Source organism: Bemisia tabaci, chromosome 2 (genome assembly GCF_918797505.1).
Source record: "Bemisia tabaci chromosome 2, PGI_BMITA_v3".
NCBI lineage: Eukaryota > Metazoa > Arthropoda > Insecta > Hemiptera > Aleyrodidae > Bemisia > Bemisia tabaci.
Window position 1 is genome coordinate 65,157,429 of NC_092794.1, and position 24,002 is coordinate 65,181,430.

Here is a 24,002-nt window from a genome sequence, read left to right on the forward strand (position 1 = left end):
AGCTTTTTTCAACAGAAAATGTTACGGAGGACAGTTATTTCCTCTCGAATTCACCTCGAAATGAATATCCTGTTTTCACAGGTGCGGCCCGTCTGGTTCGAGACTGCAAACCACACGCACGGGTTGATGACGTCGACGAGCTCCCTAAACGTGAAGGCACAAGAGAGTCACTTCATCAACGGCCGAATGTTGGTCACCTGCAAAGCCGCCATGCCCAGGCGGCTCGCCGATCTAGGAGCCTCCGATTCGGCGCACCAACAGCATCGAAAAGCACCCCTGGAGACTTCCATTTATCGTGAGTCTTCTCAAACTATTTGGTTTTTCAATCCTACTGCCGCACAGTGGATCGAGTAAATAGAAGAGGTTGGACAACATATGTGGAGAATTTGCATGCGAATTTTTTATTGCTTCATCTGACAGTGCTTAAAGAGCTGATTTCACTGTATTTTTTAGAATTTTTTTCTGATATGGGAAATAGTATAAAAATATATTTAAAAGTGAGAAAATGCACCGCCCAGTGACGTCATCTGGCGGCATTTCCCATTTAAACACACGTATTTTAGCAGATTAGATAATTTTGTCATATCTTTTCCAATAATTGTTCAATTCATGAACCAAAGGTATCCTCGAGTTCAGCTCACTCAGTAGTTTCCACTTAAACACGAAATTCATCAAATTTCAGACGCCTGCAAATTCTCTATTCGGTTTATACAAAACTTTGAGGTCCTAAAAGTGGTTTCATTGGTTTCATCGTAAATTTGTTTCCTACAAGCATCCCTTGGACTTTAAAAGGTGACGAAATAAACTGCGATATTTGCAATTTTAGTCAAAAATTTCATGTCCAACTTCTCTAATTGACTCGATCCACTGTGTACCGGTCCTCTTTGGTGTAGTGGTTGTAGCATTTGCTGAGTGAACAGGAGATCCCGGGTTCGATTACCATCCAAGCGACCCAAGTTTGATGGTCTCAAACAACTGTTAGCTGGGGCTGGGCGGGGCGTCGATTAGAACCAAGAAAAATGAGGCTTTACTTGTAAGCTCGGGATTATCCCCCTGGAGATACTTGAATGAATTGAAAAAAATCCTGCCAGAATGATCCCTGCTAGCGTTGATCGTTGGAAAAGTATTTTTAATAAAATGATAATGTTAAATTAATGAAAATAATCTGTTGACATTTTCGTAAAATAAAAGTCATTTCTCGATATTTTCATGAGAAAAGTATGTACGTATAAATGGAAATATTCGGAATAATATTTACGAGAGGTAAAATTTACGTCAAAGAGTCTGTAGAAACTGTAGTAGATCTACTTTGATTTTTTTAACACTTAAAATGTTAAAAAAAGAGTGTTTTGAAAGCCTTATGAAAATCTACGGGGTTTTTCAGACAGTTACATACATTTTAGGTAATATAGACACTAAAATAGACGTACTAAGGATAAGTACCTTTTCACGTAAATCGTAATATTTCTTGGAGAGTATATAAATAGCACTCCTCAATAGTGAATGCCACCATTGGGAGGTGTTTTTCAAATTAATTTTTCCAGCAACTTTAGAAAGTTACAAGGGTTTTTTTTTCTTTTTTTTTAATCGGAAATTCTCGGATGCTGCTCCCTTGTCGTCATGCGTTAAATTAATGATTGTTACATTATTGTTCGCTAAACTGAAAAGTTGCCTACTGTTTGGAAAATACACGTAGGTCATGGGTTTGAATCTCAATGGTGGCGATATATCTCCATAGAGTTGGCTTCATAATTTTATTGAACCTCTGTAAACCTCCTCTACCCCCTTCACTCTTACAAAAAGGAATGAGAGCCAATTAAACTCTCGGGGGAAAAATGAAATTTCGATTCAATTAAATAAGACTATCAAGTATCATTTGTAGTGCCTGGTTTGTAGGAGATCTGGATTCTAAAATAATTATACTTAATTTTCTTCCTCCTTTTGCTTTTCATGTTTAAATACATTCTATAAATACTCGGCAAGAGAAATGGGAGAGAAGTTGTTCCCTTCGGTTAATCGTTGATAATACTTTACCTCAGCTTTTAATAACGTAAATTCAGTTTTTGGAGTTTAATGTTTTTGAGAATTTTTGTAATACCGCGGAGTGTTACATGCGGTTTGGTATATTTTTGGGAGGCAAACTCGTGCATTAAGTAAATAAAAAGTAGAACCATCTCATGCCAATTGTTAAAGCAATCCAAACCGCGCTTCAAACAAAATTACCCAGTGTTGGCCGAAATAAAAAGTTATTCTAGCGCCCTCTCTGACAACGGGGGCAACAAGTCAAAGTTAAAAGTAAATTAACAAGGGGAGCTAAGCAGTGAGTAGGAACGCGCTATGAATGAAAAATAAACAACCAAACTTTTAGACTTTCTCAACTTCAAAACACGTCCGTTTAAATTCTTCATTTCACTTATTTGCTCTTCCGAAACTATTCTCGGCGCAACGTTTTCTTAATTATTTTTATTGCAAACTTTCAGACGTCAACCAGTTGAACACGTTTATAATATTTAGGCCAAGCGCGGGGACTTGATTCTAATGAATGCGAGATTTAGAAACAAGAAAATCGAGGGGAGCCGGTCTCAGTAGGTTTGTGTCTTACCTTGAGAAATTTTAAATTTTCTCTGTTGAGTATGATCGCACTCCTAAACTCGGAGTTTCATGTTGTGAGCAACATCCTAAAGTTTTTGAGATGAGGATAAAGCGCCTGTGTAAAAGCAGTCAGTCTGACGTTACAACGGGTCACTTGACAGGGTACAAGTAAATATTTAAGCCTTCCGTTTCATAAGCGAGAAAGTTAATTTTCATCGCAAAAATCCAAATTTTCCGCAAATGGACGTATAACTCATCATGACAGAAAATCGTCACGAGATTTTCCAGGAATACTACCGTAGATTTTATTTTAAAATAAGCAAGCGTAAATTTTCTAGCAGTGACCGGACAAAGAACAAAGAAATCCTCAGCTGTTTAATTTCTACTCAGAAAACTTGCGGCCGAGTACGTAAGTATGTACACCGAAAATGAATAAATCATCAACAAATTATGAATATTCCAGTAAAAGTACGCCTTTTGTTTTTTAATGACCCATAGAAATGGCATTTAGGAAGGGGTGGATTTTCGAGTCAAAAGAGGTTCTGACCCTTTGGCTCTGGACCCCAGCTACAATCACTAAGCCTGATCAGGATATCTACGTTTAAAAGAGCTCAAAATCAAAAGGAATAGCTCAAAATTGAGAGGCCGTCCCGATCATAAAAAAATACCCGTCACAAGAAATGGACCAATAGCGAGGCTTGAATGATCGATTATCGATACTTCTCCATTTGAAGGTATGGTAAAGAATCGATGATTGAGGTGTTCGTTGTGAGCACCCTGTTTATCGATCCTTTTCCATAGATTTAAATGGCAGATCAATCGATAAATCGCATAGCACGCCACGCCACTGAAATGGACCACTAGGCACGACACAAAGTTAAGCATTCTGAAACATGTTTCTTAACCAAAATTTAACGTAGGCACGATTCAAGCAACAAAAATTACTGGAATTGACTCCTAGTCAAGATATTTGATGTTTCTTGACGCGTGAATTCAAACCTCTCGCTCATGAAAACTCAATGGTCTACATATACGTGAGTCAAATTGCACACTAAGCGTTACCGTGGCAATCTCTGCAATACGAAAATACTGCAATCTCAACTTGACTCTTTGGCTCAGCTGTAGTAAATTGTTTACACTTTGAACAGTAAGTAAGGGTGGGAAATGAACAATGTTTGATTGAGAAGTCTGCCTAAAACGTTGTAGTGCGCAATTTGACTCACGTAGAGTATTGTGTTTCTTGTAACTGGGTAATTCAAATTTCCCGTGACCAAAGTAAAATTAAAACTTCAATATCTTAGTTAGGGGTTGATTCAGTAATTTTTGATGCAAGAATCGGTACACGGACTTTATGTCCACTTTTTTTACGTCCACAGACTTTTCGTCCACAATTTTTACGTCCACAGTTCTAAAGCCTACCCTATTGTTAAGTCCATTACTTAAACGTCCACTAAGTTAAGTCCACAAATGTAAAGTCCACTAAAATCAAATTCAAGCGTCATATTTTAGTCCGTGTGTAAAACTATATTGACAATATCGAAATGAGAAAATTAAGAGAGAATGAGGTGTTGTTATTCGTAACTCATATTTTAAATGAAATGTTAATTTCTTCTTTTGATTCATCTTTCAAATTGTCTTTGGTAAATAATTGGTTTCATTTCTATCCTTGAAATTTCCGATATAAAATATGCCAATGTACATTCTTTTTTTTAATGAAATTGATTACTTCATTTTAAAAACATTTACATTTTTAAAACGTCGTAAATATTTGTAAAACCTTTTCCAAGCAATGGCATCGATATGAATCTCAATGAGCCGTAGTTGTGATGAAAGAAACTATACAAAAATTAATAAAGAGGAAAAAAACTAAGAAGCACGCAATTTTTTGTTTTTAACTTATTTGTACATCGACCTCCTTGAGTCAAATACGTCCAATTTTGAGCGTTTAGTTGAGCTTACACTACGCTGCAGCACAGTAAAAGCCCAAAACATAAAAGAATAAATTTGAATGCTTTGGAAATCATTTTTGACACGGAACCACTGTTATATTTACAAAAAACACATTCTATTTTCCAGTAGTGCATATTTCTTTTTCATCAGTTTAAAAGGGAATAATCAATGCAGAGAGTGCAAACATTCCAAAATCATGAGTTGAAAAACGCTGACTCCGCGAGTTTAAATATTAGAGCCTAACACAGAGCGGAGCGGCGTGTTAGCAGCGCAAAACGCGCACTGGCGCCTACAAACCTAACGGGATACTTCACGCATTGCGCAACGCGTGAAGTATCCCGTTAGGTTTGTAGGCGCCTATGCACGTGTCACGTTGGTTGCCTGCCGCGCCGCAACGCTTTAAGCAACTATTTCGCTTCAGAGGCGTTGCACAGTATCCTACAAGATTGAAGGCGAACGAAATAACTAGTTAAAGAGGACTTTCACTTTTGACTGCATCTGTTACTGAAAAATGTTTAATTTGTCATTGGAGCGTTTCCTAGGCCCCCGCTTTGGTTTTCATCTTATCATATCCGTACAGTGTACACATGAACATATGTTTTTATCTGCTCTTAGAGTCTGTTCTCTTTCATGACTTGATTCGTGAATGAAATGTTTTTAAGAATGAAGGTCATTTATTTTTGAGGTGGTTCCTGTCATTTAAATGAGAAGAAAAAAATGTGGACATAACATGTCCACAATTTGGACAATTTTGGACATATTCATGGTTGGACATTAAATCATGTGAACTTAATAAAGACTGGATTTAACGTTTAGTGGACATAAATAGCGGTGGACATTTATTTAATAGACGAAAGGTAAAACAAAAGGTGAAGGTAGGACATAAGTCCTCGAAAATGTTTGTGGAATTCTTAATATATCTCAAATATTTTTTGTGAAATTCTGGATGAGAAACATGTATCAGAATGCTTAAATTCGTACCTTGTCTAGTGGTCCATCATAATCTTTGAATACGCCCCACAATTTAAGACTTCGGCCGTGAGTCTCCTGCAAGGAAAACGCGTAGAAAAACGAGAAAAACTCAAGAAAATACATCAACTCAATGATCAGCGGAATTGAAAAGACGAAATCCTGCGGGTGGGATAAGCATTGTTGCCAATGGAAGAAGAGACACCATTTGATCATTATCCTCGTTAAGAAGTTCCATACCCTGTAACCGAATATCCACGAGATGTAGCAATGCTGTGGATGGTAGGAGGAACACTTTCCCTGCTTTGAAATGCTTGAGATCAGAAAGACGGGTTCTTCCACGTCTTTTAAAATTGGGGTTTCGCATTAAAAAGTTGGCGCTGCAAGAATTTGATACCATCAAACGAGAGGAGCTCCCGACACGTCATCTCGAGATTGCCGCTCATTGCAATTATTTTAAATCCCGCCTCGATTCGTCGTTCGAGCGAAAAATAGCAGAGGTTATGACTCTCAGGGCCGTATTCATGGTCTCTCTTTACACTGAAAAAAAAATCCTCGATGTATTTACCAAGAAAAGGGTAAAATTACCAAGAATTCAGGGTTCTGTTTGATCCCAGTTTTTTTTTGGTAAAATTACTATCTCTGGAACTCTGGAATCTCTTGGAATTGGTAAAATTACTAACCTCTGGAATTTTACTGAGAAATCTCAGTAAAATTATTGAACTTTCTCGGTAATTTTACTGGACCCCGGTAAAAACGCCAATATTTTTTATCGACTGTGGTAGTATTACCGAGATAAAATGGCAAAGTTACCGGGAATTGATTACCAATAAAAGTGGTATTCTTACCTGGGGAAAACAGTAAAAATACAGGTTTTTTAGGTAAGCTTACCAGTCTGTCTTGGTAAAATTACCAATAATTGGTAAAAAGAGTGAGATGGTAAAGGTACCAACGAACCTTCGTAAAAACGCCGAAATTTTACTTATTAATAGAAAAATTTAACGGCATACCTTTTGAGATCGATCCCTGTAAGGAATTACAACGATTTGTCACCAAAAAAATGAAAATTATAGAAAACAGATAGTTTTCGGTTTAAAAATTAATGAGGTAAGTCCATACTTATACTTAAGAAGCGACCATAAATGCGGTCCTCACGCTTATTGAGTGACGGATATAGTTTTTACCACGAATAATATTTAAAACATTTTATCCAGGAGGAGCAAAGCCATTAGAGGGTTCATGAGGTCTTCTACCATCATTTAACCGCATTTTTACCTAAAAAAATGGGGGACAATTTTCTACTCTTTTCAGGAATTTCGCTTCAGAATCCCCCCTCATGCATTGTTAAAAAATAATGTCAGTGGATAAGATCCTTTACGGTGTATGATGCCCGGGAAATCTAGTAATCAGAACTAGGTTTTCATCAGTGTGTTATAAGTATGCATCTGGTTAAGCTCACTAGCGGCGTGATACACTGGAAAAAAATTTATGGGCTACATAGACATATCGTCCGTTCCGACCTCAGAAACTTCCGGGTGCTGCAGCCGTAGCTTCAATTGCTCCGGGTGCTACGCCCGGAACGCAGACGATATGTCTATACAGCCAGCTGTAAGTACGGCTTCCACGGCCGGCCGGAGTTTTTTATTCAGTGTATTAAATCTCTGAATTCTAGCACTGGTGATAATACATTTTCTGGGATTCAAATATAAAGAGGAGTGTAGTTACGATTCACATTCTGTTTCATCAGTTCGTGCCAGACCCTACTGTTCAAAGTCATTAGTTTAATCTGTAGAGCAAAATCCACAGTCACCACACTTACACTGAAATAAAAGTTACGGGCTAAATAGACATATCGTTCGTTCCGGGCTCAAAGGCCGAAACTTCCGAGTGCTGGAGCCGTAGCTTCGATTGCTCCGGGTGCTACGCCCGGAACTTTCGACCTGTGAGCCCGGAACGCGGACTGTATGTCCATTTAGCCCTTAAGTACGGCTTCCTAGGCCAAAGTTTTCTTTCCCTGTGTAAGAAACCTTCGAAACATCGAAGTTTCAAGCGTCATTGTCATAATCACACTGAAAAAAAAAACTCCGGCCGTGGGAGCCGCAATTACGGGCTATATGGACATACCGTCCGTTCCGGGCTCAAAGGCCGAAAATTCCGGCTGCTGGAGGCGTAGCTTCGATTGCTCCGGATTCAGAGGCCAAAGCTACGGCCCCAGCAGCCGGAATTTTCGGCCTTTGAGCCCGGAACGGACGGTATGTCCATATAGCCCGTAATTGCGGCTTCCACGGCCGGAGTTTTTTTTTCAGTGCACGTATATATCACCCCATCCAATCTCGTTTTTCACGAAAAAGAGCCGAGTAATTCCAATTTGGCAACCACCTGCGGTAAGTAAAAAACCCCTCCTCCGCCGATATCCGTATGCAGACTCATTGATTTCATTCCATAGATTTACATGACATACCTACCTTTCGTGATGATTATGCAAATTCCGAGCGGATACGCGTCTTCCGATAAAAGAAAGGTGCATGAAATTTACTTCGAGGGTGTTATCTCCGGCTGTTTAAATCGAGCGAGCGCCGGGGAAATCTCCAGAGAGGCAAAAAATGCTCGCGTAAAAACCTCTCAAAAAGTGACGGTGGGCGGAGGGGGTGACGTGAAAGTATTCCTCACTTCTCACTCCTTTGTCTTACTCAATTTCTGTTCCAGTGAGAGGCAGCGCCGACAGTCCCCGGCAAAGGACCGCCCTCTGCGTCTCGCTCGCCTTGGCATGGCTCATCCTCAAACTAACTCATATCAGTTGTTTGTAATTAGTTTGCTATTGATCCGCTGTAAATAAATATCATTTGTTTATTTCTTTAAACGTGCCTTTATTATTTCACATATTTCCTTTATTATATAAATACTTTTGATCAACCCTGGTTGCGGCAATTACTTCTGAGGAATTTGAAATCAAACCGCATTGAAGAAAATAGAACGAAGTCACATCAACGACTGCCAAATAGAGCAATTTATATTATTTTACAGGAGATCGGTTGTGTGAAATCACTTGAAAATTTTAGAAAATTTGATTCACGTCGCAGAGGAAACTCTTTTTGATTTTCTAAAGAATCGACACTGCCGCTCTCCCGTAAAAAATAAATAATTTATTGAAATTTGGCGATGGCTGATGCGGCTTAATTCATTTCTGCTTAATGCAGCCCAATTAATGAGTGATTTGACGCTGCTGTGTTAATTGGTTTCCCGGAAACTCCAGTGGAGAGTGACCGCACGGCGCTGTCCCTTCAATTTTGTAAACCATCCCTCTCTCGTGATTATCTGAACTCCTCGATAAAAATAGGTGTATTTTCCAACACTTGTAGGAAGGAGTGAGGGTAAATATATCAGCAAAGAGTTACAAATCATGCAAAGGGACCTTTTTACTTCTCTCATATTGTGCCTCCATGGTATTGGAGGACATATGGACACTTTACACGAAACTATGACGTGGGGTACTTGCATGTTTATGAGGAGCTTTGAACACTTCAACATGTAATAATTAGTCCAGGACCCAGTGGAGCAAAACAGCTACCCATTTAATTGTATACTTTCGTACATTTTTATAGGTTAACGCATATTAGTATATACGGCATCTAAGCATATTATTTGGAGCGATATAATCCGTGCAGCCGCGGAAAAAAGGACCCTTAAAGACCACGCTTTGGCCGTATCATTTCTTGTTTCTGTCTCCAATATTCATTGGAACTTGAAACAGGACGCCGCGCGCACTTGTTTGAGAATCGAAAATTCAGAGCGCCTTCATTATATTGTGCATGCAACACCAACACTCATCGAATTAAAATTCTTGCATCTAAGCTTCGATGGACCACTACCACTAGAAAGGGTACGAAATTAAGCTCCATATGATAGGTTTTCTCGTCGAAATTATCTTTTGAATGTGCGATGGAAATAATCCAGACTTCTAAATTTAACTGACAACTGGGAAAAACAATTTTTTGCCTCTATCTTGCCCAAGGCGTCCAATCGACATTTAGAACATCAGAAATCAACATAAAGTATATGAATGCTCCAAATTGTGGATTAAGGCCACCCATTAACTCGATCCTTGTTCCGCTGACACAGCGTGTAAACATGTTCCAGTGAATCATAAATCTTCGTACATTCATGCTTATGATGTATAATTTTTTTTCTCGACAAAAAATTCTTAACTTTGCTTCATTTTGCAACGCTGGGAAAATGGTGAATGATGCGTCATTTTCTGATAACTGAGAATGAAAAGTGCATTCTGCAAGTTTCGGCTCGGTCGAGGTGCAGCTCATCTACCGACTCCGCGTCAAACTCTAAATGATTTAGTCGCAGTTTCCCGCGAATTATATCTCCGCTCCATTTTTTTTTTTTCTTTTTATATTCCATTCGCATGAATCATGAAAACTTATTATTCTGTCTATAGGTTGAGGTAAGTGTTTTTCTAGGTTGACAAGATTACGTTAGCATTTCCTCATTTATAGAGGAAAAACTGTGAAATTTGTTGTACGATAATAGGCAATCTGAAGGAATAAATAAGTGCATTTTAATTATAACCCGTTTACTTTGGGATATAGAACTCATCTCTTCACTGAAAAAAAATAGGTCACTTGAATTTTCCGTCAATAAGTTTTCCTCCTGGGTCAAGCATGAAAATCAATTGAGCTTGCGCTTCAAATTCTGGTTATTGGATGCCTAGATCCTAGTTTTATCGACGAGGAGTTTAATAGAACAAAAGATAATAGGTTGAATAAGAGGAGAATTCACAACGTTGTAGTTAAAAGTATTCTTACATATGGATGTGAAGTTTGGCAGTTGACGACACGTATTCAGGGTATGGTAACAGAGTTTGACTGGCCATAAGGCCAATCTACTAGTGGCAGATACGCCCTCCCCCCCCCCCCCCCGACGCGTCGAAGACGCACCCCTCTGCCAGACGTAGCAAAATAAGATGAGAGAAAAAATTAAGACCGAGAAAAAATAAGGGAAATTCATAAATGAACGGGAGAAGAAAAAGTAAGAGTAAAGAAAGGTCCTTGTACGCATGATAGTGGTGAATGAAGATGCTGGAACTATAAACCGGAAATAAGTCCCCAGTGGCGCCTGGGTCTACGAAAATGCTATAAAATTGATGTTTTGGATTTTTTTTATATGCTAAATTCAGATTTTGTATCCGTAGCTCAAAATTTTGAAGAGGAGAATGTGAAAAATTGGGACATACTGGTTTAATCAAGCTCTAAGGGCTGACAATTATTTGACTCACAAGGAGACATTCGATTAAAGAAAACGCAAACTTACGCTATTACGCTTTTAGCTTTCGCTATTACGCGAAAAATTGGTCACTCTCCGTCGTAAAATTAGCTTTGAGGCATTGAAAATTTTTCTCGATTTTTCGAAAAAGGGATGATGAGCATCATTAAATGAGGAAATCAAAATAGCTCTCGAACTTTTGTCAAGTATCAAAATACCCACACATAAAATCTTCAAGATCGGCGTAAAATTCTTTTCTTTGACATTTTCAACTTTTGGTAACATAAACACACTTTATCACCCCCCCTCCCTCATCTGCAATGTGTCACTCTCTCAGAGGAAGTACTATAGTCGATTTTTTATGTGCGCTCTTTTGATCGCTTGAGGAACCTCTGACATTTTTTCTATTTTCAAAATGATAATCGATTAGGGCGCATCCTATCTTCGCTCTATTGCTGACGGAACCTTTGAAGCACCAATACAAATGAGACAAACAAAACTAACACAATATGGAAATAGAGCAAATGGAAGGACGGGCTTTGATGACGGCGCAGAGATACAACTATTCGTGCTTGAGGGATGTCCGTGTTGCATCTGCAAAATTGAAGGCGCGGTGGCGCGAGCTGTGAATTCATGATTCAGCTCCGCTGTATGACCCCAATGAGGTGTTGTGAGAAAAGTTAAGAAACGAGGCTCGAGTAATACAGCTCTCCTATTTACGGCTGTGTTGCTCATACACCATTTAAAACACCACTCCAAAAACGAATCAAACAAACTGAAACAAACACAGTATGGAAGTAGAGCAAAGCAAAAGGAGGCGCGTTGAAGACGGCGCGGCGCAGAGATGCAACTATTCGTACATGATGGATGTCCGCGTTGTATCTGCGAAATTGAAGGCGCGATGGTGCTACGTGTGAACTCGGTATGCTCCTTTCTATGCTACCGGTGAGGTGTCGCTCAGATTCTGGAGAAAAATTTAAAAAGCTAAGCCCGATTACGTCTCGCGTCTGGTGTTCCTTAATTTTTTTTTCTTTTTTCAAGTTGAAGTTTGAGTCTTCTTTTTTCTCGTGTATTTACAGACCCACATCTACCGGTCCCTTACAACTCGCGTGGCACTTTTTTAACACGTCTCCAGGACACCCTGTATACATAGGTTGATGAAAATTTGAAAAAACCTCTACAGTGAAGGCAAGAGTCTAAGATTTTCTGAGTCGTCTGCCACTTCATCTGCGGCAAAATACAATGCTCGCAAGAGCGAGGGGCACAAATCACTTGTAAATTAAGGGTTTTAATGTGAAGCGCCTAATTGTCTCAGACCTCCATTTCTCTCATTTTCCCTCCCTCACGCCGCCAGCCAGCCGGAATTCTGTCATCTTCAAGGCGTACAATTGCGGCAGTAATTTTATTCCCGCCTCTCGCGAATTCGGGAGTCAATCCTCGTTTCCGCTTACTTGACTCCCGGAGTTGCGAAGTTGATTTCAATCTTTGAACAGCTCTTTTAGTGATAAGTGCTGTCTTTAGAGACAATATATCTGTCGCAGGCAAATAGTGAAATCAGGCACTTTGTCAAATGCCTAGGCAGATGGTTAAATTTTGACGGTCTAAAAAATTTTGTGAACTTATGGCGAAGAGCTCACGAGTTTTCAATATTTTTGGAAAAATAACTCATCAAACCTACGAACTCTTTTTGCCTCTTCCTTTTCAATTTCTTCTCATATTTTTGATGTTGAAATTCTAAAAATTCTGTATTGTATGACATGCTGAAAATTTCGAGATGAGTTCAGGAGCCGCAAATCGTTTAAAATACTTTTGAGTGATGCAAATTTTTACTAAAATGTTTCCCTTACAGGAGCAATTAATTATTTTGTCTAAAATGAGGAAAAGAATCAGGATATCAATCTCAGTTAAAATGTTTGACTATTTGCCTAGGCATTTGACAAAATGCCTGATTTCACCATTTGCCTGCGACATATCGATTACAGAAATATAAAATCACGCATCTCCATTGCCATGTTTACAAATTTCTTATTGTATTCTTTCGGATACACTGAAAAAAAGTTACGGGTTACAAGACCTACCGTCCGTTCCGGGCTCAGAGGCCGAAAGTTCCGGGTGCCACGCCCAGTGCTGTTGGCCTCTGAGCTCGGAACGCGGACGGTATGTCTAAATAACCCGTAAAAACGGCCTTCAGGGCCGGAGTTTCTTCAATTTAGAAACATATCAACCTCTTAGCTTGAAGTTCATACAGAATATCGAGGCCGAAATTATCAAACCATACACCTCGTTTGCGGTGTTCAAAAATCTCCGCTCCCATTTTATTATTTCAAAGGAGTATACATATAAGGAGTATACATATCGATATCATTCTTTTAACTTTTCACAGAGTTTTCTTCGCACAGAGAGGAGAAACCATGGAGTTTTCAAACACTGGCGTTAAATAGTTTTACAATGTCCGCCAATGCGTTGAAAGTAGCTCTGAATTAAACTGGCTGTATATCTCCTCCTGTCAAAAAATCCAAAGTCAAGACATATATTTGTAACGTAAAAATGGTCGTCATTTAAAATTTTTCCGCATAAGGAAATCTTATTAACATTGATTTCTATAGGCACTAAATTCCTAGAGTCTAGTTTCACTCTAGTTTCTAGGCGGCATTATTGTGTTTAAAAAACACAGTACGACAGAAAGTCTGCTGCGTCGCAATCCGATATAAGTGGTCTGGTAATGTCACCGACGATATTTTGCCAACAGAGAAGAAAAATGAGGGAAATTTGCAAGAACGAAACGTTGACTTGCTCTCCAAGAGGGGTAAAAATATATGACGGAAAGTCTACTTTGTTGCAAACGGCGATTCGTGGTTTTAAACTCAAATGGACCACATTTTGCAATAGGGAACTATAAATTACAGATCAGTTTAAAAATAACGTCTTAATATTAAGTCTTAAAATAAACTTTCCATATGCACATAAGAGTTTTTTCGGATGAGCCAAAAATTATAGTTCTAAATTGCAAAATGAAGTCCAAATGGCCTTTTTTCGAACAACCTTTGTTGAGTGGAACAGGAAAAGAATTCAGAGTGCGAGCCTTTTAACATGTGCTTCACCAAAAGGGACGGACAAGTGAAACGACTTTGGAAGGGAAGAGGTTCAGGTTCAGTTGTGGCTCACAATAGCGAAAGAATGTAGACATGCTTTCTCAAGCAATACCAAGTGCTTGACTGAAATGCATCGTGGCGTAGATTATTTCCTCGAGCGAGACTCTACGTCCAGTTTTCAAACGTTAGTGTTATTTTCTCCGCCTTTTTATTCCTCCATCAAGCAGCACGCAAATGTTTAAGTAACATAATTTGTGAGCATAGACAAAACTTAGCCACATTATTTCAACGGTGACTTAGTTGGGGGAATGTCCAAGAGATCTGGACCCTTCCTCCCCCGTGCCCGAAAAATTTTCTACAAAAAATATCATTTTAGGTTAATTTAGGAATTTTTCACCATTGAACCACCCCCCCCCCCTTATATAAAATATTTTGTGAACTCCAACCCCAAAAAAAAATTCTAACCACGCCACAGAAGAAGTTTGAAATATGTTCAATGCTTCCTATACTTGTGTTATTGAACCATTTGCTGGATTTTACAGTAAGTTAATAATCGCCGGATATTCGATTCCCAATGAGTATACGTAACGCAGTTTTTTGCTAGATTCTTTTTTCAGATTTCAACGCAGACTCACACCTCTCCCCTTGGAGGGTTCAGGGCCGGATTAAGGGGGTGGCCACATGGGCCGCGGCCCAAGACGGCAAAATGTAGGGGGCGGAAAATTTTGCAATCTTTTTGAATGTAGGTATCAAAAAAAGAGAGAAAAAAATCGGATTCAGAAAATAAATTACAAACGAGAAAAGGCGACAAAATCTCTCATTTCCTGAGAGTAAAAGTATAGTAACTTCTGATTTTGTCGTCTTTCGGTGATACAAGAGACAACACCTTTAATTAGTCGAGTTAAGAGAAAAACCAAACACGCAATTTGACCGGAGCGGCGCGGCGGTCGGCATGAAACGCATAGCGCCTACAAGACTGCATGAATACTTCACGCATTGCGTCAAACACACTGCGGTCAGCAGCAGTTGGCTCGAAACGCGTAGCGCCCACAAGACTGCATGAATACTTCACGCATTGCGTCAAACACACTGCGGTCAGCAGCAGTCGGCTCGAAACGCATGGCTATAAAAGTAGTCGGTTAGGTTAGGTTAAATCCGACTGCCCCACAGGATCGTGTGTGCAATTGTGCATGTGCTCTCGATCGAAGTTAATTTTTCCCGCAGATGGCAACAAGGATAAAAGGGACGAATGTGATTTCTTAAAAGCCTACGTTTTCAACGTATCAGACCCACCTTCGGGCTAGGCGTCAGGTTAGGTTAGGATAGGCTATGTTAGGTTACGTTAGGTTATATTATGTTAGGTTAGTTTTCTAACAACACTTAAATCCGATTATCCCACAACTGTTGTAGAGGTGTGCTCTTGGTGGAGGGAAATTTTCCCGTATGGGTGGCAACAGGGATGAGAGGGACAAATGTGATCACTTGAAAATCCAACGTTCTCAACGTATCGGACCGAACTTTCGGGCTGGGCGTTGGGTTAAGTTAGGTTAGATTAAGTGACGTTAGGTTATGTTAGCTTAGGTTATGTTAGCTTAAGTTAGTTTTCTAACAACAAAAATCCGATTATCCCACAGCTATTCTGCCGTACTAAGGAAGAACGCCGTATGAACATTCGAGAGTTGACAAATTTCCCTTGATGAGACATGTATTTTGGACGACATTCATGCATATTTCTCTTTGAAATTTTCAGAGATTTTAGATTAAATTGCGTACAAAATTGCCTGAAAACTTTGGAGAAAAATATTCACAATTTTCCCAGTAAGTTCGGTTTTTATTGAAGGAAACTTGGCAACGTCTGAAGGCTCATACGGCGTTCTTCCTTAGCACGGCAGCATTGTCGTAGAGGATCGTGCATGAGTGTGCTCTTGGTTTTTAGACATTTTGGCGTGTGTGGCAACAGGGACGAAAGGGACGAATGCGATTACTTAAAAAGCCAACGTTTTCAACGTCTCGGACCGCGGGTTCGGGGCGGGCGTTAGGCGCCGGGGCCGGCCGCACTTTTAGCGCATAACCTCGGCGAGGAGTGCGAGGACTAATTGAGGCCCCTCGCTCCTCACACCTCCCGCTCGCCACCGGAGTATACTCGTGGGCACTATAGTGCTTTGTTAGGAGAATAATAACTCTTATGCACCTCGGAAAGGGAACCGTGTCCAACGTCCGGTGTCTACGTGTTTGCTGTATTAATGTAATTATTAGTTGAGCTCCCGGATGAAGGCACCGGACCCCCCCCCCCCCCCGCCTCCCCCGGTCCCTCGATGAACTTCCTTTTATCCCACTTATTGCCGCCTTGCAATCCGGGATTTAGTCAGAGAAATCGACAATGTGGACGACTTTAAGTTTAAACTACTGGCCCGCCTCAATTCATCTCGTTTACGTTCTAAAGCTACTAGTTTTACATTTTTAATATTGTGGGTACAAATGGACGTATTTCTATCAAACAGAACTAAGCGCCATAGGAGGAGGAAGGTAGAGGGGGGCTTGGATTGGCGGCAGAAACGAGCATCGGGCTCGTAGCCGATTCCTGATACCTAATCGTTGCAAAGCCTTGCTTTTCCATGGCATGGCGCTTAGTTCCGTTTGACAGAAATACGTCCAAATATCGTCACCTTCCAGCCAAAGTATTACAAACACCATGCGACGTTTAAAAATTTCCTCCGCCTTCTTATTTTTTTACTGAATCATTGTTGGATGAATTTGTTTGAGAATTTCACCGACTTTCATCGGCAGCACAAAGAAAATTCAGTGAAATTTTTGGACAGCTGTGTTGAATAATATCTCTGAAAAAAGTTAACTGGCAACGGAAAATATACGTCGCATGGCAGTCGTGATACTTCGGCCGGAAGGTGACAATATATCGATGGTGAAACTGCAGATTGCGTAAATCGGTTTGCGGCGTTTGGTAATTTTTCTCCTCTATGTGAAGAATAATCTGTAAAAATCTCAAGCTATAATGTTGGTTTAGTCTCTTTTTGAAGAATAAAATAGGAGCGGAGATTTTGAAACACCGAGACAGAGATACGTATTTTCGCAGTTTCATCATCGATATTCAAGCTAAACCTCCGCCTTCAAAAGACATATCGACGGTGTAAGTCGGCAATCACATAACTCGTTTGTGGTGTCTGAAAATCTTCGCCTCTACGTTATTTTTTTAAAGGAGGACAAACTAACACCATTCCTTGAAGTTTTTGCAGAAGTTTCTTTGCATAGAGAAGAACAATCACGGCAATTTTGAAGAATTGCCGCTGAGAAGTTTTCCGTTTAAAAAATAAAGTATGACAGGAAGTCTGCGAAGTCGCAAACCGAGTTATGTGATTGCCGACTTACACCGTCGATATCCTGTTGCCGCACAGCTGAAAATGTCCGTGTTTTAGATACCCTGGTAAAAATTGGCGATAGGAGCTGCGTTCCAAAATACCATAGGAGTTCTTATAGCCGACTAAAGAAGGCTATTGAAAATCATATAGCTGGCTGTAGAAAGCGGAGCAAATCAAATAGCCGGGCTATACGAATATCGCCATTGGCTATAAAAGGCTATAAGAAATTGTGTAGAAATTCGTGTGCTTTTGAAATCATTAAGTTTGATACGGAACTACCTTAATATTTACAAAACACACATTATATTTTCCTTTAAAATATATTTTTTTTTTCATCAATTAAAATGAGAATAGTCCATGCAGAGTGTACAACCATTTCAAAATCACGAGTTGAAAAACGCTGACTCCGCGCGATTAAATATTAGAGCCTAACACAAAGCGGAGCGGCGACGCACTGGCGCCTACAAACCTAACAGGGATACTTCACGCATTGCGCAATGCGTGAAGTATCCCTGTTAGGTTTGTAGGCGCCAATGCGCGTTACGCGCTCCCTGCAGTCTGCCCGCCCGCCGCGCGCGCGGCAGCGTGACACGGCGCTGGATATCAAACTGCGTAATCTTGGCACGATCCGAGCCGTCTGTGCCTTATTTTTACAGGTCTGTCGTTTTTCAACCAAAAGATTGGGTTTTTGATCAATGTTAAGAAAAAAATCTAACAAAATAAATCAACTGGAAAAGTTGATTATTTTTTCCCATACGGTGCCATTTGATTCACATCACTCCAACGGCCAAAGTTATTAATGTGTATCTCCATTGCAATTTTTCAAAATCGCCGATTTTGCTTAATTTCTTTAAAAGTACCCCGGTCGGAATATGTCCTTTAAATATTTGAGATGTATTTAAGTGAAAAAAATTCAAAGATTTCAAAAGAAAAAGAAAAAAACACCTGTTGTTAGTTTTTCTTTAAGGTATAGAAACATGAGCGACGGAACAGGACGTTGGTAATCACTTCTTGAAAAAATAATTAAATACATAGAAAAAGCAAGCAGTATAAACTTCCGAGGTTCATTCCTGAGAAAAGGCACACATTTGAAGCTCTTGATCTCCAAGGAACATGTTAAAATGGTTGAAATACTAGTGGCAAAAGGGCTCGTGGAGACAGGTTTTGTTGGACACCGCAACAAAAAGTGACGTTTGGGCTCACCACTAAGGACTTAGACGCCAATTTGTGCAGCAATTGTGCTCACGACTATCTACATAATATCAATCTCATGGGAGGAATCAAATCTTGCAACATCCTCTTAAACTCATCCTTCATCTGAAAAGCCTAGTTGTCATATTAAGGCGTTTACATGTCAGCTCATGCGCTAATATTCATATTTATCAGCGTCATCTGGCAAGCTGTAAATATTTTCAAGCGCTCAACAGGCTACAGTTCTTGTCACGTTAAGGATTACGCTCACTTGATTGTTTGTAAACAGCAAAAGCTATGTTTACAATTGCTTATTGGTGCCGAGTGTCCTTTTGACTGCTCGGGGCAAGTCTGTCTTCGGCAAAGCGCGAGCATATCGACGGTGAAATGCCCAAACCACGTATCTCGGTTTGCGACGTTGCAGACTTCCTGCCATACTTTGATTTTTTAGTGGAGAGCTACTACAGGGTGGCATGAAGCGTAAGAAAGAAATGAAAGATTGGAAGTTTCAATGAAATATTTCATGAAATTTTACAAAAATGTATATGAAAAATGTGAAATAAATCATCCGCATAAGAAATCCGCTGTGGAATATTTCATTTTTTTCAGAGGCTAGAGTAGGTATGCAACCCGCACTCAAACACACAAAAATGGAAGATAGTCACAATTTTTACTTTTTGCGGAACATGAAAAGAAACCGGTATTTTTCAATATGTTTTATAAATTTCTGAAATGTCATGAAATATTTCACGTGAAATTTCAAGTTTTATTCGTCATGAAATTTTGCCACTCTGGCTAATAAACGTCAATTTTTTAAAACCTCCGTGATTTTTACTCTGTGGGCGGAGCAAATTCTGAGAAAACTTACAGGAATGATGTTGATTTGTCCCCCTCCACAAAAATGAAAACAACAGCGGAGATTGTTGAACACTGCAAACAAGATACGTGGTTTGGTAGTTCCACCATCGATGTCTCTCCTCCCTGCAAGAAAAAGGTCTATGAAGATTTGAAGAGTGCATGCTCAGAAATTGGTAGTCACCATTAGGTGTTCTTAAGATTAAGCATGATCTCCGTCATTTTAAAAATGTTTGCTTGGCTAGGAATCTTGTCTATCTAAAGAAAGTTCTATCGCTGAAAATAATTATCGGACGGTGGTTTTGATGAAATATAAAAAATTTCGAAAATATCATTACAACTTTATCCCTTACATTCTTAGCTCTTGCAGAATGAAAACGTCATAAGAACGTTTGGTCACACTTCCTTGATAAACTACGAATACTCTGGAAAACTTGTAAATTTTTTTTTTCAGTCTTTCAGAGGATTTTACTCGCAATTTAACGTGGCGTATTTGGAAATTTCATTAAAAATACTCATAATTCATTTTGGAACTAATCAGGTATTACGTTAGCTACTTAAAGGGTCTGAGCTTGCCGTACGAGGTCCTACGCGGGAAGAGAGATTCTTGTGCGCAAGCATCAACTTTTAAGAATTTTTTTTCCAACAGCAATAATTTTGTCTGATTTTTCTAAGCTTCCTCTCTCATTTTTTGAAAAATTCGAAGGGGTGTCAAGCCGGTCACATACCGACGGTGAAACTAGCAGACCACGTACCTCGTTTGCGGTGCTTAAAAATCTCCACTCCCATTTTATTTTTTTGAAGGTGATTAAATCAATATCATTTCTTGAAATTTTCACAGAGATTCCTTCGCACAGAGAAGAAAGCATACGGAAGTTTTCGAAAATTTACGTTGAGTGGTTTTCCATTTAAATAATAAAGTATGACAGAATGTCTGCAGCGTCGCAAACCGAGATACGTGCTCTGGTAGTTTTACCGTCGATACGTATTTTAAAAAGAAAGTAAGAAGTTTTCATGCACATGAGGGGAAGGGGAAGTCAAAATGTCGGCCAAAATCCCTTACTTAATACTTGAACGGTCCTCAACTATTTTATTCACAGAAATTTGGCAACTTCTAAGTGTGTTTTTTCCTAACACAGCAGCACTGACCGAGTAGTTTCCTCTTGCTGAGGCGAGGAGGAATGTTACACGGGGTTCCATTTCTTCAGAGGTTACCGTAGGTCTTGTGAAATCTCGCAAAAATTCTGTTAAACCAATCTGCTCGTGTAGGTGAAACTGATAGAGGAAGGGGTTGAGCAAGGGGAGGGAGCTGGCGGAAAGCTAGGAGCTTGCCTTGGCCAAGAGCCAAAAGCTACCGAGGGCTGAAGTATCAATTAAGTGCTACAAAGACTTGGCTCCTTGTCACCCTTTCTGAGCGGATAATTAGATCCAAGGCACCGACTTCGTTCTTAACCTTTTGTCCTGCTCAACTTCTCCATTCCTCAAAATCAACAAAACTTGCAATGGTTTAGCAAGGCTCAAACCATTGAAATCCTTACATACTTGATTATTCTCGTTCCACTGTTATGTCACCACCAGTGGCGAGGCGTGAATGATCGATTATCGATATTTCCCTATTTAAGCTACGGTAAAGAATCGATTATTAAGGTGCTCGTTGCGAACACCCCGTTTATCGAGCATTTTCTATGGGTTTAAATGTCAGATCAATCGGTATAATCGCAAAGCACGCAACTTCACCGGTCACGACCCGAGCAACACCCTCGTCGATGGCAATTAGCAATCGCCGGCAAATGCTATCTACTTGAGTTGAATGAAAAGTTATAAGCATTTAGTAGTAAAGAAACAAGATACTTACAATTAAAGAGTACTGATTATTGTGCTCGGATCAAACGGACGTTTTTTTCTTCAATGCATGATACCATGCACACTTGCGAGGGCATCTAGTGAAGTCAATAACCTTAGTTGGGTTTGGTTCGGATAGGCAACTAAATTAACTGCTGGGCAAGGCGGAGAGTATCGCGGGGACTTGAAGGCGTTCCAAGCCGCGGCCGTCCTTCTCATGTACTCTGCCTGCTACGCTCATGATTATGTTCTTTTCCATCGTTGAGTCGATCATCTCTCTAATGTTTTTGTTATAAATAAGTAAAAGAGAATGTACATTACCTTTAAAAGTTTTAAAAATGAACATGTACCACGCTTTGTGCAGCGTTAAAAATTTCTAACTTTTCAAATCATATTTTATTCGCGACAAACTAATCACTGTTTGCTGCAGGACATTTACGGGGGTTTTCTAATACATTCCGATAATATCTCTGAAAAGTTTCATAGAAAAATGTTGGTCTGTTTACCTTCGAAGTAGTGAAGTGAAGACAGGATTTTCGAAGAACTGATACCGAACTACAACATTTCTTTTATTCACTACCGCAGTTTGGTGGAAATTAAACATCCTGTGTTATTAAGGACAACTGAAATATAGACAATACGATGCGAGGTTCAAAATGATCATTAAATTAATGATCAGTAACGTTCATAAATGAATTGCATTTTGCAAAAAGGAACCAAGAGCATTCCAATGTTGCTAGGATTGAAAAACTTAAATTCTTTGTAGAAAATTACAGAAATCATGATAAAAAATAAATTTACAAACGTGATTTTTGTCTTGAATTCATTATTGATGGAGAGTAAAGATACAACTTTTTCAGATGATCAGTTTGTATTCGCAAGGTAAAAAAAGTTGCACAATCTTAGCGACACTGGAATGCTTGTGGTTCCTTTTTGCAAAATGCAATCCAAATAATGATGAATGGATAGGACATAAACATAAATTTGAAAAAGCCTTTGCCGCTTTGGGCCCTTCAAAATACCCCCTGCCACCGCCACCGCTTCGATTGGGGAGAGGCTCACAGTTTGTCCACTGAGTTCTGATTACAGAATCTCTTCCACCACTGGCCACCGATTAAGAAACAGTGAGATAATCACGTGCTCGACTTCAGAGGACGAGTTTGTCATTTGCTGAACTCAGCGCATTTCGCTGAAAACCGTCATCACCCACTCCAAAGAAAAGCTACGCCAAGCTCAGTTGCCATGTCCACCGAGGAATTGCTCACTCGAATTCAATCATACAACTCAGTGGCGTGGCGTAAATTGCGATGTATCGATTGTTATATCATTTAAAACTATGGTAAAGAACCGGTTCTTAAGGTGTTCGCTGCGAACACCCTGTCTATCGATCCTTTTCTATAGTTTTAAATAACATGATTCTCGGTCTGTAAACCATACTAAGGTATCTCGTACCATACTGAGGAATATATGCCATCACTAAGGTGCCATCGCCTAAGATATATCGACGGTGTAAGTCGGCAAGCACATAACTCGTTCGCGGTGTCTGAAAATCTCCGCCTCTATGTTATTTTTTTAAAGGGAAACAAATTGACATCATTCCTTGAAGTTTTTGCAGAATTTTCTTCGCACCGCGAGGAAAAATCACGACAGTTTTAAAGAGTTGCCGTTGAGTAGTTTCCCGTTTAAAAAATAAAATATGACAGGAAGTCTGCGACGTCGCAAACCGAGTTATGTGATTGCCGACTTACACAGTCGATATGTGCTATTATTATGCGTTGCCTTTACTATTATTAGTGGTGTTCCATAAGAACCTCTAATTGTTCATAAGCCATAGTTTTTTCTCAGTGCATAGCGTTACGTATTTTATGAACAGTCCCTTATGAAAAGAAGCATAGAGGTCGAGACCGCAGCTGTGACCGAATGTCACTGTGTATGTGATACTTCGTTTCCACGGGTCCATTAAAATTAAATTGATGAATTTAGACTTTTTTTATGAGAAACTGTAATACGCATTTATACAGTCGATGACATTACTATTTTTGGAGTATGATTCATTTTTTAATAAATACCATGCAAAGAACTTGACCTACGGGATGCTCATGTTCACTGGTCTAACTATCCAACCACCAGAGCAAGTTTTATGACACATGCAACTTCCGATGTCTTTCCTGCATCATTTTCCTTTTGGCTTCACTGTTTGATGGAAACATCAATTTCTGGGCAAGGAAAAACACCGTATGAGTCTTCAGATCTCTCTTAAAAATCATGTTTTCTTATAAATAGTTGTTTTTTTAGAATTTGTTTCTCCAGATTTCTTGTCCTCACTTTAATCGAAGTATCTGAAAAATTTCAAATAAATATATTCATAACTTTTCTCCAAAAAATATTCTATAAGGAGAAATTTGACATCATTCGAATTTTCATACGGCGTTCCTCTGTAGACATGACTTGATGCGCATTAAAAATGTTTCCAAAACCGATTATAAATTACTTACTTTTATTTTTTACACGATGGCCATTTCTGGAATAAAGGTAAGTCATTTATGATCGATTTTGGAAAAAATTTCAATTTGCATCAAGTCATGTGTTCACAGTACCGATAAAATTTTAAAAAATAGAACGTTATGTTACAACATAGTTTCTGTGTAGCGCGGAAGATCCATTATTGTATGCGTAACAGCAAGAAAAAGTTCTGGGACCTAGTCCTCCAACATAATCCCACCATCATCCTTCCCAGAAAAACTATGACCGAAATATTGCCCACTGAAGCCAGCTTGTGCTTGATTCCTCAAAATACAGAAATTCCCATACCCCTCGTAAGGAAAAATTTTAAGTAATACACGCGTATTGTGCAGTTGGAATAAGC

The 24,002-nt window shown here is 39.4% G+C and overlaps 1 protein-coding gene and 1 long non-coding RNA gene across 5 annotated transcripts in view; one reads left to right on the plus strand and one right to left on the minus strand.

Annotated features, from left to right (window-relative positions):
- The window catches only part of LOC109042108 (uncharacterized), a 155,923-nt gene extending 147,552 nt beyond the window's left edge, over window positions 1-8,371 (plus strand). For both annotated transcript variants that reach the window (XM_072296070.1, XM_072296071.1), the window contains 2 exons: window positions 82-295; window positions 8,218-8,371. In XM_072296070.1, coding sequence (XP_072152171.1) covers window positions 82-295; window positions 8,218-8,318 — 315 coding nt within the window. In that variant the 3' untranslated portion in view covers window positions 8,319-8,371. The remainder of the gene's footprint in view (window positions 1-81; window positions 296-8,217) is intronic.
- A 2,101-nt stretch (window positions 8,372-10,472) lies between these two features.
- Window positions 10,473-22,388, minus strand: LOC140223855 (uncharacterized). Of its 3 annotated transcripts, XR_011899136.1 has the most exons (4): window positions 21,643-22,388; window positions 21,150-21,414; window positions 19,308-19,420; window positions 10,473-11,557 (listed from the first exon to the last, which is right to left on the minus strand). It is a non-coding gene; the product is annotated as an uncharacterized lncRNA (long non-coding RNA). The 3 variants fall into 3 exon arrangements; XR_011899137.1 differs by lacking the exon at window positions 21,150-21,414; XR_011899135.1 differs by having other exon boundaries at window positions 21,150-22,388.
- Window positions 22,389-24,002: the final 1,614 nt, after the last annotated feature.